This window comes from Amblyomma mixtum, chromosome 9 (assembly GCF_055824585.1).
Source record: "Amblyomma mixtum isolate Tamu chromosome 9, ASM5582458v1, whole genome shotgun sequence".
Classification (NCBI taxonomy): Eukaryota; Metazoa; Arthropoda; class Arachnida; order Ixodida; family Ixodidae; genus Amblyomma; species Amblyomma mixtum.
Genome location: NC_143020.1, coordinates 68,716,853 through 68,736,581, shown reverse-complemented (window position 1 = coordinate 68,736,581; position 19,729 = coordinate 68,716,853). Strand labels below are relative to the sequence as shown.

Genomic DNA, 19,729 nt, shown 5'->3' with positions numbered 1-19,729 from the left:
CTTTTTTATTTACACAAGCGGAGAGAAATACGAAGCCTTTGAGTGCCAGGAGAAAGTTAAAAAAAAACAAAACAGCCTTCAACAGGTTCATTGTATGTACTGAACTTTTGTGCTGAACAAAAATTCAGAGGTGTAAGTACTTCGAAGACTAGAACGTTAGAAGCATGCACTTGTAACACCGTAGAGTAGGCTGCATGTTTCGCGGCCCCTTGCCTCAGGCATGCATTGCAGTGAATACCGAGCACGGAGCAGAGGTGCATTGAACTTCTACATTACTTTTCGACTAAAACAAAAAGTGCTCAAGTTTATTTATTTGCCTGCTTGAATTCGCTGTACTTTATATCTTTACTAGGGTCACCAAAATATGCCGTTTGCGGCTAAGTATACGGCTAGAAGGGTATTTAGAGTAGCTTAGAATTTACTTTTTTCCATAATTTCTCTTCGTCTTGGTCCTAAACACTTGATCACATTTTTGACGTTCTGAAAAGCTTGGGCAAGTAAATGTATCTACTACATATATATATATATATATATATATATATATATATTGAAAAAGTCAGTCCTTGAGAAGTTCTAGTTTTTCAAAAATTTTTTATTCATATCTAAATGCACGGATTTGGTGCGAGCTTCTGATCTTTGAAAGGAGAAATGTCGTTCAGTTATTTGGAATTTCATAAGTCAAATGCGTAAAACATACATTTCCATAAATTAATTTCTTGCACTTTCATTTGCTTAGTAGGGCAATTACGGCGAGAAAATATTGTTGTCTCCAAAAACAGGAAAATTGCTCCTATTGCCGCCATCTGAGGTGCTTTAGTGCAGAGTCAGGGCCACCCTGCCTTCTTGTGGAGAGTCGCAGCTACGAACGCAACGTGACGGCTTGCACTACAGTCCTGTTCCTACGTACTCGGGGGCAGAACATCGATGGCTAAATGCGTTGAGTTTTTGCTGGTATAGCGCGCCGTACACAGCGAGGATCTCTTGAGTGGCACAAAAAACAAAACAGCGATAACTTCTGCTTCAGCGCCTCCGGGAACCGTGCGTAAGAGACGCGCATATCGGGTGAGAGAGGTTAACGGCTTCGGAAAACATTTCATCATTTTCTTTATTTTTCATAGCACGACTGATTGGCGCTGACGCTGGTCTTCCTGTCGAATGGCAGCTCCACAGACGCTCCCTTCTTGTGTTCAGTTGCCGCGGCATCCACTGACGAGGAGGGAGTAACTTTAGTCTGAGGACGGTGGTCGGTAGACAGCCTGTAGGAAAAAATCTAAAGAATACAAATTGAGTACGACTTAACTTTGGGGGTCACAAGTTATCATTGGTCACTAAATATAATGTCAGTGGAACATTCACATTTAGCGAAACTTTCACTTTGAGAGCACGAGATATTTGCATTAAAACAAGACCCATCATGTAGCGGTTAAATAATTTCTACTACATAACTACAGGTTTATGGTTTAGGGGGTTTAACATCCCAAAGCGACTCAGGCTATGACGGGAACGGTAGCGAAGGGCTGCGGAAATTTCGACCACCGGGTACCTTTAACGTGCCCCTACATCGCGCAGTACATGGGGCTCTAGATTTTCGCCTCCATCGAAATATGACTGCCGCTGCCGGGATCGAACCCGCGTCTGTTGGGCCTGCAACTGAGCGTAACAACCACTGAGCCACCGCGGCGGGCTAGAGAACTACAGGAACGATGCACACAAAGGCTCGGGAGTACGAATACTAGCAAGCGCTACAGCTTCATATCCTAGTTGTTGCATGGACCCTCTTTATTTTCAGTGGTTCATGTAGCCTTCTTAGTGTTCTTTATCGATCGGATTTGTAGTGCATTCCAGCGTTAAAACAGTTCTTGTAGTGTAACCACATTGGAACGACTCTCAAAGCAGCAAATTGCCCCGAAATTTCCTTTCTACTCGCCGGCGCTTTTGAGACGACCAAGTATTTCTTTCTGACTCTGCGCTGATTCCTGCTGAGTTTCGATAGTCTTTAAAGGCAGACACGTGTCGAAGTAGAGCAAACCATTTAGCTGTGTGTTAAGGGGGCAATAAGGACAACTGCGTCCAGTACTTTCTTTTCCGAAAATCGATTGTATTGCTCTTTGTAGAGAGGCAGATCGATGTCGGCGGCAAAAGACGGATTTTTTCCTGGGGTAACTGGTTTCAAAGATAGAGCAATCTTACACATTCCCCCCCCCCCTATTAGACCCAAGCCCGGCTCGGTTCCGCAGCTTTAAGCCCGAGCCCGGCCCGGGCCCGCAACTTCAGGGCCGGGCCCGGCCCGGCAACACAGATCATGCCCCGGCCCAGCCCGGCCCTCGGGCAGGGCCGGGTCCGGGCTTTCGGGCCGGCCCGAAACCGTGCAGTGCACTAGGCCCAGCGGCGTCTGACTATAGAGGGTCTCGCTTCGGCCAACGTGACGTGAAAGTGCCGCGCAATTTGCGTCGGAGTATAACAGAGCCTAATAGGGACAGAAGTAAATGAAGAAATGAAATGTTGTCTCCTTGTCTTTTGCGCTGTTTCCTTCACTTGACTTCATGCACCAGCACGACCGCCAAAAAGCCGTATTCAATATCAACGTCTGTAAGAAACCCAATATAAGCAGCTTCGACTTGATTTTCTGCTGTTAGTGCACGAAGCGGCGGGTGTTCTGATGCTGTACCCGTACCGACTGCCCGTAGCCTCCTGGGTAGTGGCGCAAATAAAAAATTACGCAACAAAATGAACACTTCATTAATTTCTTCACGTTGTATTTGGGGATGAGCATTTGCCAGAGGCGTTTCAGAGAACGCGAACATTCATGCCAGAGGAAACTCCAAATCTTCTACGTGTTACACACAGCACCTAATTTTCACACCAATCCGCAGTTTCTCAATGTGGTCAGTTCAATCATGAAACTTCCAGCACGGGAGCCTTTTTATCGCATTGCTGTAGGCATGGCTGCAAGTAATTTAGTGCTTCGAGCGCTTAACAGTTTCACAAAGAACAAACTGTTTCGCAAGGAGCAAACAATTCATAAAAAAGACCATAAAAATACCATAAAAATTCATAAAAATACCAGCAGGATGCTTTAAGAGAGAGAGAGAAAAGGACGGAAAGGCAGGGAGGTTAACCAGGCGATGCCCAGTTGGCTACCCTGCACTTGGGGAGGAGATTCCATCAAGGTGAAGTAGATTAGTAAGAATTGAGTAATTACTCACTGATGTCCAGCCAAGCGCAGCCATACGGCTACAAAGAAAACCTGCACAGCTTTCTAAGAAACATTGTAGTTAAAAAAAATAAATCCTGAAGGATATATCAGCCATGAAGTCCTAAACCAATTCTGTCGGTTTTTTATTCGTGTAGGGCACTGCGAGACGCCGATCATAACACTTGTTTTTCAACGCAAAGCGGGATAGTTTTGCAAGAAAAGTTGGAGCTTTCGCTGGAGTCGAAACACCGGCACAGACGGGCTGGAACCCGCGAATCTCGAACGCGCGCACCTCGGCGGACAAGTTTTAACAGTGAAACATTACCATTCGATGTTACAATGACATAGCCACTCAGCGCCTGGAGCGATTCATATCGAGTACCTCATTTTCTAATGCGCTGCGAAATTTAATTTCGGCCATTAGCCACGGAACAGAAATCATTATTCGCTCGAACCCTTCCGAAAGAAAGCCCCCTGGGTTAAAGCTACGTATAGAAGAGCTTGTGAATGCAGCTCGAGAGATAACGACAGCGAAACGGGCGCAGCAGACAATACTTTTCGCGAGAGGCAGCGGATGCCGCTCTGATAGTCGCCCCGACGACAAAAGGAAATAGATAAGAGCCCGCACGGCGAGAGGGGAAAAATCCACTTTTTCAGGCGGCGTCGAAGCGAGCGTACGTGAAGAGTGATGCCTCCTGCAGCTACGCAATATACGCTCGTCGGCTTCAGCCCAGACCTCGACTGGAGGCCTCTGAGTTTCGTGAAGACCATTCCGACGAACAGGGTGTGCAGTGCCTGCGGTCTGGTGCGTAAGAGGACCGCACTGCTGTCCTGCATGCACGTGCTGTGCGACTCGTGCTACGAGCAGTGCGTCCACGAAGGCTTGCACGTTTGTCCTCTCGATGGCTACGAGTGGCACGACGAAGAGGACGTCGACTGGAGGGACTTTCCTCTAGATGAGTTGCAGAGACGAGAGGTTAGTCACTAAACTTCCGCCCTTTTCTTTGTCTTGTACTATCGTTCCCCGTTTCTTTTTGGCAAGAAAACGCCCTTGTAAAGTTTGCAATAGAAGTTGTACTGCTACACGCGGGCAAGAAATGGACAGACGGAACCCCTCGCCCTGAGTGCTTACCAAAAAGTTTCCCTCCTTTGTTGTACAGGGGCGCGATTGCGAGTCGCTAAAAAACGCCTCAATCGGGTAGTGCCTCAAACAGTGTCTCATTTGCTCCGTTCCTATTGGTCGGCCGTGACCAGCGGCCATATTGATTTTTTGCGTCACCGGGTGACGTAGTAAACGTGCAGAATTGTTGACGTTGCTTACCTAATTATGCGAGCCGACTGAGACGATTTTGTGCAGCTGAAACGAGTGGTCTCAAACCGTTTGGCGCCGCGGTGGCTCAGTGGTTATGGTGCTAGGCTGCTGGCCCGAAAGACGCGGGTTCGATCCCGGCCGCGGCGGTTGAATTTCTTTGGAGGAGAAATTGCAGAGGCCCGTGTACTGTGCGATGTCAGTGCACGTTAAAGAACCCCAGGTGGTCGAAATTTCCGGAGCCGTTCACTACCGCGTCTCTCATAGCCTTAGTTGCTTTCGGACGTTAAACCCCATAAACCAAACCAAACCGTTTGAGACATTAAAAATGGCGGGTGCTTACATCGCCGGTGGCCGCGCGAGCAAAGGTGCAGGAGGGTGCGTGAAGACGGTTTGGACTTGCGGGACTTGTTTCGACGTTTTGACATAGGAAGGAGACTGCACAATGGCTGTGCGATGAACTCTCCGTTGAACTTGGAGGTGTGCGGGTGAGTGCGCGGTCAGTGCAGCGGCAAGCGCTGTGCGCGCTGTGCTTATTCGCCGCCGATGGGTTTCAAGGCACCGTAGGAAATGAAGTAAACGTCGGCGTAGCCCAACCGACTGTGAGCAAGTGTTTGCGGCGGGTTGCGGAGACCACTGTCAAATTTCATCGCAGAAGGCGCACGCTTTCCGACAAGACCCCCAGGACAAGGCGACGGCGGAGGAGGGCTTCCTTCGCATAAACTTTCGCCACCGCAGTATCCCAGGCGGCGTCATCCGAGCATCATCCGAACGGAACGGTGTCACCCACACTTCGCGCACTTTTACGTGGGAAGCTCCCAGACACCCTTAGAGCGTGTGGGGGCAGCGGTCTCGGACTCAAAGGAGATGCCCTCGACTCAGCGTGGCAAACTCAGCGGAGACCAGCCACCAAGTGACAAGAGGTTTTTGGGCGTTCAGTGCCCAGCTTTCGCCGGTCGCAAACCAGAGAATGGGTCGGAGGCAAAGGTTCACAAACAAAACAAAGTTTATATAGCAACGAGACGATACAGAGGATTACACAATCACTAGTTCAAGCACATACAAAGTGATTAACAGAACAATGCAACGCGTGCAAGTTAAACTCGAGAGAGAATACAGTACAAGGGCAATATTGCACCTAAAGTGCACTAACGCACGAGAGAGAGGTAAACAAACAAAACACAATTTGCTCACCGGGCACTGCGGCAGTCCGACGACCAGATTTCCACGACGATGCCGTCCCGCAGACTGGCGAACGTTGCCTCGTTGGTCCGTGGCTGGCCGAGTGGTGTTTTCCCCGGGAGTCGAACGGGCGCGCTTCTCCGAAGCTTAAATGGCGGTCCGGACTGACTGATAGCGGCCAACGCCTTCTTTTACAGGCTCGCTTCCACGTCTGTTTGTTCTACGCGCCAAAGTAGGTGCGCACATACGCTTAGCATCTCCCGTGCTGTTTCCCTTCCTTTCTCTCGCCGGCCGCGCGTCCTCATTGGTTAAAGTCAGGAGTTGTTTCGCGAAGGTTCCAGCGTGTTCTAGCGTGGCGCCGTCGTGGCGGCGTAGCCGACGTCCGAGTGCAGAGGAGGGGGACATGTCTTAGCGCACGCAAGGCTTCCCCCTCTTCTGTAGAAGCGACTCGGATGTTCCAGAGAAATCTTCGTGCATGACTCATTCCCTCGGCGCACGCCGTGGCGGTGAGCGGTGGTGGAGGAGAGAGAGAGCACACGCACACAGGCTAGGCGCTCCGCGGGGGGTTTCCTCCTCCCCTGTTCGAGACGCGTCCGCGCGGCGCTGTTTTTCTTTGTTTGCTTCAAAAATGCGACGAATTTTGTGACAAACGGCAACAACACCGACATCAAGTGCTTAGCCCCAAGCGGGCGGCAGTGGTTACGAGGCAGAGAGCGATTGTTTCACAGTGACCGGGCGTGCCGGCTCTCATTTCTCGCAATGAGATTGCAAGCTCCCAGCAGCTGCACCGGTCTGCCCCCGTATATCGGCAGTTGCTGCAGTGTGATTATTCATGGTCGCCTGGTATTTTCTCAACGGAGTGTCTAGCGTTCCGTCCAGACTGAACATTTGCTGCTGCTGCAGTTCCGTCCAGACGGAATATTTACCGCAGCTAGAGTTCCGTCCATACAATAGACAGTTTTAGTTTCACGTACACAGAAGGTTCACGTAAGTAGTGCGCTTACGGGTCACCAGTGCGCATGCGCAGAACGTGAAGTGTCTGTGTGGGCCGCACGGACGTACGTGAGATTCAGATCTTTGAGTTGCGGTCTTCACGTTGCTTGCGTACGTGGCGTTGGCAAGATGGCGGCGCCGTGCCCGCCCGCTTCACAACGATAACAGCTTCGTCGCTAATACCTCGACGTGGTATCGTGCTGCAAGCTGCTGTATTTGCCTTCAGTTGGTCCATTCTTGCTCTCGCATGACGTTTTAGGTGAGAACTAGCTTTTGTTTTCCAGATAGAAATCCATTTCAGCAGCTTCTAAGCCTGACGGAGAAGCGTTTGTGGTCGTCATAGCAACGAGTGTGCCGACGGTCTCGCGAGACCACGCGAAGCTCAAAACCTAGCGGGATATCGCGGGACCCTCGGCACAGTCAGCGGGAAAAGCAAAACGGTGCACGTTTTGGCTCCATACGCAGACGTCGTCAACATGAGTGGGACACGAGCGCGCCTTCGCTTCTCGAAAATCGATGATTTAAATATGATGTGGGGCGTGAAAGAATGTAGTCCCTTTGAAGATAACATGCAACATACAGTTCGCTGGAATAAAATCGCTCAACGTTTGTCAGAAGACAGGGGGAAAGTGTTTACCGCTCGCACTGCGGCTTCGCCTGGCTCCGCTCCAAGCAGCTCGACTAAGCAAAATTAGTTTTTTTTTATCTGTACTAGATGGCGCGGCTCAACATGATAGTGCATTTTTTAGGTTCTATGGCAAATCTACACAGTTTGCGTCCCGTACGTGTAGATAAACTGTACGAAGTGACACGAGCATACGCTACGTAGACTGCTCACTTTTACGTGCGTTAAGGTTCTACGTACGTAAAACTAAAACTGTCTAATGTCCGTATGGCCCATACTATTCAAAATGGGTTATTTCTACCCACATAAAGCATTCCTTTGCGTCTGGAACAACCAGTTGACCAAGCTGTATGCAGATATTCTCTCTACGCATGTATACGACACCAAAATATCTGTCCGCGTACTGCGTTTAGTTACATCTTCGAAGGTATAATTTCCGTGCATGCATCCAGGATCGGGAAAATGACACTGTTAGAAGCAAAGTGCAGAAATTCTTCGCGAAGTGATGTGAAGCCCTGTCGCTATTTGTGCTGCAAGATGACGCAGCGCGAAAAAGACTAAGACGTACACAAACGGTCAACAAGCATCATGCGAACGCACCAACTAACCCAAGCCAAAACTCGATCTATTGCCATTTCTCACTGACTGCTTGGAAAATAAAATGATGCTGCAGAATATCCTGTCACACATTAGGCGGAACAGGATTGCCACTTTTTTAAATGGACATGCAAAACTCTGCAAGCAAACTGGTTTCCCAATCCCTAACGCGAGCTTTAATTCCATCTTGACACAACTCTTGTGGCAGATAATGCTGGACGGAACTGTATGGTGTCAGATACAGTTCCGTCTGGACGGAACCCCATCCCTACATGCAGTTCCGTCTGGGCGGAACTTTGGCGCAAGTTGTAGTTCCGTCTGGACGGAACTCTAGCCACAGCCTTTTCTCAACAAAATAAATAGAACCACCCATCGCCCTTACACACATTTGCCATGGATACGACTGAGAGCACAGACTAGGCGGGTTCACACTGGCGAGCCGGCGGGGGGGGGGGGGGGGGGTCGCGCGACAGGTTTAAATCGATATTTTACGCTCCCTCCGCGCTTTACAAGTGTTTCAGAAACCGTAACTAATTGACTGAAATCGGTCGCGTGACGTTTCCGACTCGCTAGTGCGATCTTGCCTTAAAGCTGCCTTCACCGGTTTTCGAGCCGAGAGCTCCTTGCTAATTGATCTCGGCAGACGTGTAGCAGTCACTGCCTTCAAACAAATTTTTCCGCGCACTTAAGACGTCCGCACAGTACCTTGATTCCACATAATGTGTAAACAAAAAGAGGACAGCCGTCGAATCAGCTGATTTTTTTCTGGCTGCCATGTTTTCGATGGCTGAGTATGTGGGCGATGTGGTTGGACGGATAAGGTTGAAAATCCTTTGAATCGGACGGCAGCTCACGCCACCTAGCCGACGCTTCTCCAAAATCAGCGTACCCTCGCGGCAGCTAAAGTGACTGAAGAGCAAATTTAATTGCAAAACTGAGGACGCTTCTTGTTTTGCTTCATGTCGTTGAGTTTGAAACATAGTTTGCTAGCAAAATAAAACCTTGTTCATTTTATTAACGGCGTGTTTACAGCAAAACGTTAGCATACGATCCCTTATTGTGCATAAAAAATGCTTCCGGGGTTGAGCCCTGCTACTAGCCATCGCAACCTCGCTGCTAATTGGTTGATTTCGCGGTCAGCGTCTCGAGGTGTCGTCATTTTGACGTCACAGTCTCAAAATTCACAAAAATTGAGCGCGACTCGTAATCGCACCCCAGGTGCCCCAAAAGTAATACGGAGCACTAGAGCGGTGGCCGAAATGGGGAAAAACAGCATGCCAGCGCGCTCTATCAGCAGATGCGCGGAAAAGAGCGAAGGGGCGTCGGCACATCCGGCTGACCCATCTCGATAACTTGGTGATCTTGTTATCGCCTCAACGAGCGAAGCTGCGCTGCTACCATCCCTTCCCGCCAGGGGCGCTTTCAATACCTCATGGTTTGTTGTTCGTCCGGGCCGTGAAGAAATGTTTGCCATCGGCACCGTGCGCTTTATGCTTCGTCAGGAACTGCATTATCTTTGTCTGCGGAAAAGCCGAGGTTTGCGCTACATATGGCGGCGAGTTGTGCGCTGACGAGTAGAAGCACTCGAGCAACGTTTTGGCAAATGGGGTGAAATCTTCGCTTCGCTCTAGAAAACGCATGACAAAAAAAAAAACAATAGCATGCGTGTGCTGCCTGTCATAAAAATAGGTGCAAGTGGGATAATAATTCAAGAACAATTTCTTCAACACAAATTCACATTCTTACACTGGAGAACAACCTCGTCATTGCGTTTCTCTGACTGCAGTTCCAAGAGGCGCAGCTGTTCTACTAAGCCACCTTCTCCGTCTACCACCTCTTAAACGTTTGCTACCCAGATTAACATGAGAGAGCACGATACCCTATGATGCTAGCTTGTCTGAACGCGGCCAGATATGCAGCTTATGCGCGCAATTAAACATGGGTGCTTTTTAGTGTCGTTTTCTGCTGCTTCTTACTGTGATGTACGTCTGTACCAGGCTGCCAACCTCATGAGCCAGTTCTCCCCAAATTTGCAAGCAAAAAATCCCTAGATTTCCCTAGACACAAAAAATAGTGTTCAATTGTGAAAAAATGTATATTTATGCGTAGTTCAGTAACAAGTTTTATCATGCAGCTACCCTATTACCAGACGTTGGTAAGCAAGTTAGCGCTGTAAATTTGAAATGATCTGAAATGAAGAACTTCTAAATGAAGCTACAAGATAAACCGTAGCGCTCCTTGGAAATTGCAAATGAAACGCCCTATATCGTGTATGTTATTTTTTCACTGTACACGAGATATTAGTAAACATGCATCGGCATGTGGAATTAGTTGAATTTTTTTCCCCTCATGTTGAGTCGGTTTAGACTTCAGCCGAAGGATACCACGTACAAAATGCCTGGAGGTCGCTTGAGGAGTGCGCAGAAACTGCGACATAAAAGCTGCTTGTTCATTTGCTGCGATTTCTCTAGAGGGTGGCTGATGTAAGTTTGATTGGTTTGGTTTATTGTTGTTTAACGTTCCAAAGCGACTCAGGCTATGAGGGACGCCGTAGTGAAGGGATCCAGAAATTTCGACCACCTAGGGTTCTTTGACGTGCACTGACATCGCACAGTATACGGGCCACTAGAATTTCTCCTTCATCGAAATTCGACCGCCGAGGCCGGGATCGAAGCCTCGTCTTTCGGGTCAGCAGGCGAGCGCCATAACCACCGAGCCACCGCTGCGGGTGAACTGGGAATTGTTCCCCTAGTTAGACTAGCTAAGATTTTCAACCCGGCGCTCCTTTATCAAATAAATGGCACCCTTTTTGTTTCCTAATTATCAATATAAACATGCAGATATGCTTACTAAACAGCAATTTCATGTCGTGCAGAGAGCTCCAAATACAGCGTGGTAAGGGGCGTGCGTGTTGAGGGAAGGCGGTGGCACGCCAGATCACAGCAGTGGGTGCCACTGGCCACGTCAGGGACTATACAGATCCGACTACGTGCGTGTAAAGGCTGGTTCACATGCATGCAAGCGACTCAGAATTGAGCAGCGCAGCGCGGCGAAAAATTTTAACTCGTTGAAACATCGCCGCTCTGACTGGCGGAGCCACCGCGATGGCTCTAAAAAGCTTTTGCGCTGCAGCAACAAAGCGTTTTTACTTGCATGTGAAACAGGCTTTAATCGAGCGCGCGGAGTGTGGTGCGGGCTTCCGTCAGTTGTAGAGCAAAAACAACGAAAAGCTGGTACTGTCTTCCCAGTTTGAGAGAGAGAGAAAAAAAAAGAAGTCTGCAAGCAAATGAAATTTCCCCAGATTATAGAAAAAATCCCTTTGACCCTAAATGACGTCCAAATTTTGTATAGCTAGGGAAAAATCCCTAGGGTTGGCAGCACTGGTTTGTACGTACGCAGGTGGTCCAAAATGAGGGCACATGAGGAAAACTAAAATCGCGACAGCGGGTACAGGAACATATATATATAACAGTGTAATTTAGTTCATGTATTACACTTCTGTGAGTCAGAGTGAGGTTAGCGCAGAAGTGAAAATGCAACAGTGTCTTTGCACTTCATGTGTTTCAAATATATAATTGCAGACTTTCAAGAACAAATCTATAAGACCCTACTGCCCCTGTGCACAACCAAATGCTGACGTGAATTCACATAAGGAATTGACTTAAAAACAAAAATTTTAAAATCAATCGTTGGTGAGGTACTAGTGATTTCAATGGATACACTCTTGTTCTCCTTGCAGGTCAAATGCTGGAATGCAGAACGGGGTTGCCATCATGTGACGGCTGCTTCCATGATAGCCCACCATTTCCAGCGGGAATGTGTGCACCATTCTACTTGTTGCCCAAAGTGTTCGATCAGCGTCCTCTGCAGTGAAGTGTGCGCCCACCTCAGATCGGGAACTTGCGGCTCGATGACTAACGCCTCGTTGGAAACCCACAGCAACTGCGTCGTCAAGGATGGAAACGCGTCTTTTACTAATTTCAGCCAAGCATTTGATAAGAAGGCGGAAGAAATCATGGGCTGTCTGGAAAGAATCGCTGCTGATAATAGCACACACGGTGACAGGTTGAATGAAATGTCTCATGATATCAACACATTCAAGGAAGCATTAAGGCTAGAAGTGGCAGCTGCTGTACGAAATCCTCAAAACTTGAATGAAACATTGCGTGAAATTTTAGCGTCAAACGCGGAAATTAAGGAATGTTTGACGACACGCAGCGACGCCGTAAACAATCTTTCCGCAGGGGTGAACCGATTAGAAAAAGAACTGACAGATCAGTTGGGTAATGTGAGGACGGAAACTGCAGGAATTATTTCTCAAATCACAGCTGCCCTGGAGCAAGCCAGAAGAGAAGGGTGGGAGAATGGTCACAAGACGTTGGAGCTCATAACCAAAGTGCATACACTGGCTCAGCTGCAAGCAACGCGGTGCGAGTTTTTTGTAAAAGGTGTGAAATCCCTCGAAGAGAAAGCGCTGAAGGAAGGCTTTGCTTGCTATTACAACGAGAGGGTGTACCTGCGTGGTTATTGCATATCACCTGGCCTAGATTTCAGGAAAACGGGCGACTCAGTCACTGTGCATATTTTATTAAAGCTGCACAAAGGCGACCTGGACGACGCTGTTCTGTGGCCATTCGAGCAAAGAATCAAGCTGAGCGTCGTGCACCCGCAAGGAGGCGCCGAACGTGAGGCCGAGGTTAAAACATGGCGTTCTTTGAAGTACTACCAAAAGCCCGAAACTTCAAGCAATGAAGGTGTTTGTTTCTCAGAGGCGTCGTTCGTCTTAGCGGATCTCCGGAAAGGCGGCTTTGTTGAAGAAGACAAGCTTCGAGTCAAGTGGGAGCTCCTGCCTTGAGTTTCTCTTCCATCGGCACAGGGAAATGAATTGGCTCATGTGCACGGCAAGAATAGACATTTTTCTTGATGGCGCTCAAACCAGATTTAAGAAAGTTTCTTGACTAATGAAATGTTAGCATTTTTTTTCAAGATAAATTTTGCAGTTTAAATGCCAGTTACTGATGTTTGTATTCGATATCACTGCTGTTTGGTCCTTCTTAAGATTGCCTTTAAGCGTCGTATATTCTACGATGCCACTCGCAATATTGGTTGAGAAATGGTAGCTTCTACTTTTGTTGATACCCAATTTCGGAACCGTAGATATGTATGCCATATTTCTGGGAATAAACTAAGCCTCCGTGTTTCGCCGTACTATGCCATAGAAAAATGCTCCCACGTTCATTTCCTAACTAAAGAGAAAGCTATTCTTGTGCCGTATCTATTGGCGTATAGGCGAAGCCAATCCTTTCAAATAATGGCCTTGAAACCTGAGTCCACAAATACTGTCATTAAGTGAAGGCAGGAAGCCAACCTGGTTGAAAATGGGGAATAGGTGGACATAAAACTCCGTCAAACGCATTCTTTTGGGAAGTCCTTATTTCAGGCCGTCACTTAGGTTTCATACATTATACGGCGGTTGCAACCATGTTTGCGTGGAAAGCCTCTTACGCGCCCCTTCTTTTGCAAGGGATCCGCGACAAAATTGTGAGATAAATGTCATAGGAAGACGAAACCGGATCTGCATTGTGCATTTAACGCGTAGTTTATTGCAGTTGTACAGAGAACGAGGCTTCTTGTAGTCACTCGGTGACCGTTTTTTAGTACTATTTTAGCCTGTCTTCTTCTTGGGACAGGAACGTGTAAAAATTTACAGGGCCGCAAGTCGAGTGCAATGTCGCATAAAAGTGCGTCTGGTACTGGGAAAAGCAGATGTAGGCCCTTTCCATTATAACAGCGTCTAGCTTTGATACCATCCGCCGGAAATTACTGCCGAAATTGTTCGATTGCTTTGACGCTGCGGATGTTTAAAGTTTTCTGACAAACATCATCAGTGAAACAGAGGTATTGTCTTCGGCCGTCTCCTCGCACACATTCATCGAAATGAGTCATCTTTGTGGCAGGCGCTGTGCGCAGCCCCGGTATTGTGTTTATCAGTGCAACGTCACAGCTGCTCGCATGATCGCGGCCGAGAGCTTCCATTCCTTTACCCAAGTACATGTGATATAGCATTTTTTTTACTCTCCTGTTGCCAAAATAATGGGCCAACCAACATAGTTTATTGAAGAATTTGAGAGGTTAATGCTGGTCCTATGTCCCATGCTCAGGGAAGTGGACGCTTTCACGAAGGTGCCAGCGCTACCAAGCAAAGCTTTAATATCACGATCATTATCATCGTCATCTTCCTGACTACACCCACTGCAGGACAAAGACCATTCCCATATCTCTTCAGTTAACCCTGTCTTCTGCCAGCTGCGGCCACTGTATCCCTGAAAACTTTTTAATCTCAACCGCCCATCTAACTTTCTGCCGCCACCTGCAACGCTTGCCTTCTCTTGGAATCCACACCGCTACCCTTGAGGACCAGCGGTTTTCTTCCCTTGGCATTACACCCTCTACTCATACCCAATTCTTCTTCTTGACTTTGTCTGGGATGTCATTAACTCGCATTTGTACCCTGACCCACTCTGTCTGTTTACGGTCTGTTAACCTTAACGTATTAGTTTTCTTTCCATAGCTGTCTGCGTTGTCCTTAAATTAACCCGAGCACTTTTCGCTACCCTGCACATAATTTCCCAGTACGTGAGTTCCGGCAAAATACACCTGTTGTATGCTTTTCGCTTGAGGGATATTGGTAAAGTGCCACTCTTGACCTGAGAGAACCTACCATACGCGCTACACCCCATTCTTATTCTTCTGTTTATTTCGCACTCGTGATCCGTATCAGCGACCACTGCCTTCCCCTTAGCAATTCCGGCACCTCGCTACCAATTATGAACTGCTTCCTTATTGGAACCCTTCCTTATTAGAATTTTATTGCTGATTTTATAACTATCGCAGCTGCGCAGGCGTTATAATATCTTCCAGTATTTTCACAGAAAACTCTTCTACACCTCGATTACGCAATGCCTACATGACTCCTGAAGTTTCGACTGAGTGAAGTGCTTTCTCGTAATCAACGAAAGCTACATATTTCAGTGAAGTCACTCAGCATTTCAGTGAAGTCACTCGTTTCCATTTTCTACTGAGTAGTACCCGTACTGTGTTCTTTTGGTGAATTCAGCGCCAATACTTTGTGAAGTGTGGATTGTGAGGGTTTAACGCCGCGGAGCGGTACATAGGCTATGAGGGAGGCTGTAGTGGAGGTCCCCGGAATAATTTCGACCACCTAGGGATCCTTAACGTGCACTGACATCTCACAGCACGCGGGCACCTTTTCTGTTTCGCCTTCATCGAAACGCGGCCGCCGGCTCCGGGTTTGAACCCGGGTATTTCCGATTAATTTACACCACCTAGGGTTCTCTAACCTACGCTGACATCACACAGCAGAGGGGTGCCATTTCTGTTTTGGCTCCGTCGAAATGCGGCCGCCGCGGTTTCATTCGAACCAGGGTCAGCCGGCTTGGTAGCCGAGCGGGCAACCGCTCTCCACCGCGGTGGATAAAAGCGTAGTAGTGAAGTTAAAAACTCACCTCCCGAATATTAACTCAATCTGCATAGCTTACGATTGTATTTGTAATAAATATATGCATAAATAAAGTTCCTAAGTCACCATGGCTGTGAAGGGGTTTTCAATTTTTTTGGTAGAATTAAATGTTACTGCCACTCCACGTGCCAACAGTGAATTGAATGACGTGTTGGAAGTGTGAACCGATCAGAAAGAAGAATCAGTATTCAGAGGCCACACTAATATGAAATAAGGCTTATATTTGCCTTTTTACATTGGCGGAGAGAAATATGAAGTCTTGCCGCCGCGGTGGCTCAGCGGTTATGGTGCTCGGCTGCTGACCCAAAAGACGCGGGTTCGATCCCGGCCGCGGCGGCTAGAATTTCTTTGGAGGAGAAATTCTAGAGGCCCGTGTGCTGTGTGATGTCAGTGCACGTTAAAGAACCCCAGGTGGTCGAAATTTCCGGAGCCCTTCACTACGGCGTCTCTCATAGCCTTAGTCGCTTTGGGACGTTAAACCCCATAAACCATAAATATGAAGTCTTTGAGGGCCAGTAGAAATTTCTTAAAGAACAGCCTTCATCACGTTTATTGCATGTACTGGACCTCTTGCAGCCAATAATAAAGGGGCAATAGTAGTTCAAATATGGACTAACAGGCAAGGAGGATCCACTCGTAGCACCATAGAGCCGGCAGCACGTGTGCTGCCCCTTGCCTGAGGCGTGCGTTGCAGTGAAGATCGTGTACGGAGCATAGGCGGGCTTGGGTGTGGGCACTGAGCTTCAACATTACTTTTCAACTAAAAGAAAAAGCGCTCAATTTAACGAAGTTTATCGCTTTGCCTGCTTGAATCCACTGTCTTACATGTATTTTCTAGGACCACCACAGTATGCTATCTGCGGCTAGGTATGCCGCTAGAAGGATATTTAGGGTAGTTTAGAATTTTATTTTTTTGCGTGTTTTCTCGTCGTTTTATTCCCCAAAATTTAATCGCGTTTTTGACATTCTGGAAAGCTTGGGCAAGTAGATGGAAATACTACAGTGCGAGAAAATATACATCTGGAAATGAGAATTATAATTTTTCTTAGTTTTTGATTCATATCCAAATGCGGGAATCTGGTGTGAGCTGATGATCTTTGTCACAAGATATGTCTTTCAGTTAGCTGGAAAAACTTGAGGCAAATACGTAAAACATTTGATTTGTATAAATTAATTTCTTCCACTATCCTTTGCTTATTACGGCGTTGACGGTGAGAAAATACTTTTGTGTTTGAGAACAAGAAAATTTACCCTGTTGTCAGGATAGACGACGATATCTTTAACATAAATCTGAGGTGGTTTATATCAGAGTCAGGGCCATCCGACTTCTTTGTTGAGAGTCGCAGCTATGAACGCAACGTGAAGGCTTCCACTGTTGTCCTGTCTTCACGTGCTCGAGGGTAAAACGTCGATCACTAGATGCGTTCAGTGTTTGCTTGCATAGCGTCCAGTACAGAGTGAGGAGGTTTTGAGTGGCACAAAAAGGTAAACAACGAGAACTTCTGCTTCAGCGCCTGCGGGGACCATGGGTGTGAGACGGACATATCAGGTGAGAGAGGCTAAGGGGTTTGGAATGCATTTCATCATTTTCTTTATTTGGCATAGAACGACTGAATGTGCGCTGACGCTGGTCTTCTTCTCGAATGGCGGCTCCACAGACACTCGCTTCTTGTGTTTAGTTTCCGTGGCATCCGCCGACGAAGGGGGGAGCCACTTTAGTCTGAGGACGGTGGTCGGTAGACAGCCTGTAGGAAAAATCTAAAGAATACAAATTGAGTACGACTTAACTTTCGGGGTCACGAGTTATCACGTCTTACTAATTATAATCTCAGCGAAGCCAACGATTGACATTGAGTAAAACTTTCTTTTCGAGATAAAAAAATCTTTCCGTTACAAAGAGACCTGTCATGTACTTATAAATTAATTTCTAAGAAAGCACATAACGAGGCACACAAGCGACCGGAAGTGAGGGTAGAAAGAAGCGCTTTAACTTCAAGTTCTAGCGGTTCTATGGGCCGTCCTTACTTTTAAGTTCTTCATGTACCTGTTTTTGTGTTCTTTATCGATACGTAGCAAATTCTTGCGGGAAAGCAGTTTCGTTCTTGTAAACTTATTGCAACGACTTCCAATATAGCACTGTTATGCAATTCCATTCCTACTTGCTGGCGCTCTTTGGCAGACTATGTATTTCATTCTGATTCTGATTTTATTCCCGTTGAATTGCGATAGGCTTTGTGGGCATACACGGCAAACCATAGATTTGGGGGTTAAGGTGAAAATGTGGACGACTTGCGTCCAATAGTATTTTTTTTTTGTAAAAATAGATCATGCCCAACATTCCCGCAAAATATTTTTGAAAATTGGGAAATTGGAGGATGCTTTTGTGTATTTATTCAAGGTAATGGCCGTTCTTTCGATATGTGAGAAAATATTTCTTTCTTTTATTGCGTTTCCATCGATCGCATCGAAGTGTTAATACTGCCTCAGAAATCCAATGGGGAATGCTTCTGATGATAGAAAAAAGGAATATATGAAAAAATTCAAGACTGCCGTAGGGAAATGTGCTGATATATTGATTGTTATAGTGAAATGTTACATTATGCGAAAAAATTGCATCAATAAGGGTTTCCCGTCCTAAAATGCTTTTGTCGAGAATTGCTGGGTATGTGTATTGCTCTTTCTGAATATGCTGATTACTGTCGGCGGCAAAACACGCCACATTTTTTTTTCCTAGGACAACTGGTTTCAAAGACGGCCTATCCTTTTCACGCAAACCGATTGGTCTTGTGCCCTCAATTTGTTTGAAAAGAGCGCAGGCAGTAGCGTTTAGAAGCGGCCATTGCTAGAGCTTAGGCTCAGGGAACCGGGTGACAAAAGCTGCCTCCACGTCACTGCTGTTTACTTGCGAAAACGCCAAGCGGTTGTAATTTCTGTATAATATTTAGGAGGATTTAAGACAAAAAAGCTCCCTCTTTAGTGGACACAGCCTCGTCGTCATCACCAAGCGGTGATCTGTCCCTACAAGTAAACTTCACATCGCGGTCACGATCTCTTTGAGCGGAATGCAGCTAGCTCCTCTAGAAAATCCACAGCTAGTTGTGAACGGCAATTTCGGCTTGTGAATTGGCTCTTCTCCTGGTTAAGCTACTCAGTCGAGCTCTTCCTTGTCTCGGTAGTTCTTGCAAGGTCGTTATGATTAGTTTTGACAGCAATATTTGTTAGGTCGCAGATTGTCCTGTCTAAAAATTTCGCGAAAGTTAGAGGTAATGATTGCCGACCGCCTCATTAGAAATGTATTTTATGTTGTACAATTTCAAGCAGTACTTTGTCAAATTAGGCGGAAGCGGCCTTATGTACCGACGGACGAAACAAAGGCGCAGAAGCTTTGCCCTCGCTTTCGACTGACCCTTGTTTCCCAGACCTAGGTCAACCGTAGGCGTTATCACAATGCACCAATAAAGTTTGCTGTCTGTCTTCCCTTGCGTGGTGCTCGTCTTGTTCTTGGTGAAATGATCAGGAAATGGCGCTTTGACCCCACCTCGTATAGACGAAGACACTGTCTGTAAATTGGCCGCAGATGCTCTTGCGCCATAAAACCATCATCATCATCATCGTCGTTAAAATAAGCCAAAAAACAACAAGTAAGTCATTACAGTGCCAGGTGTGTGAAAGCTGACGTAGGTCATTTGAAGACTTTGCATGTGCCCACGACATTATAACGTGTCGGTGACAACGTACACAAATTTATCACCTGACATATTTTGTTATCCACACTGATAGAACTCTGTGTCGCAGCTTGCACCGCACAAATTTGATTTTGACATCAATTTCACAAGGTACATACTAGATGTGTGCAAATCTTTTATTTTTCTTAAATACCACCGGAATGCCAGAAGGATTTGATTTATTGCTCTTAATATTCTGATCTAAGACTGTCGGTTTTTAAGTCGTGCCTTGGTGGCGAACACTGTAGCAATCCGATCATACCACTACTCTTTCAACATATGTATATTGGGACAGTTCTGAACGGAAAGTTTGTCCTTTCGCTGGCATCGAAATTCCTGCATGGACGAAATGCAAACCGCGAAAAACAAACCCGCGCACCTCGGCGGCAAAGTTGCAACCACGAAATATTACTATTCAGTGTTACAACGCCATGGCCCATCAGCGCCAACTGCAATACACATCGAGCATCTTCATGTTGTAATATGTTGCAAAATTTTATTTCCGAAATTAGTCAGGGAACAGAATTTGTTACTCGATTGATCCCTTCCGAAAGAAAGCCGC

General features: G+C 46.9%; 1 protein-coding gene across 1 annotated transcript; it reads left to right on the top strand.

Moving 5' to 3' along the window:
• Nucleotides 1-3,864: 3,864 nt before the first annotated feature.
• Nucleotides 3,865-19,329, top strand: LOC149329547 (TNF receptor-associated factor 6-like). Its single transcript, XM_089560292.1, has 2 exons — nt 3,865-4,172; nt 11,642-19,329. Exons 1-2 carry the CDS (start codon nt 3,885-3,887, stop codon nt 12,755-12,757), a joined length of 1,404 nt encoding a protein of 467 aa, XP_089416418.1. The 5' UTR covers nt 3,865-3,884; the 3' UTR covers nt 12,758-19,329.
• Nucleotides 19,330-19,729: the final 400 nt, after the last annotated feature.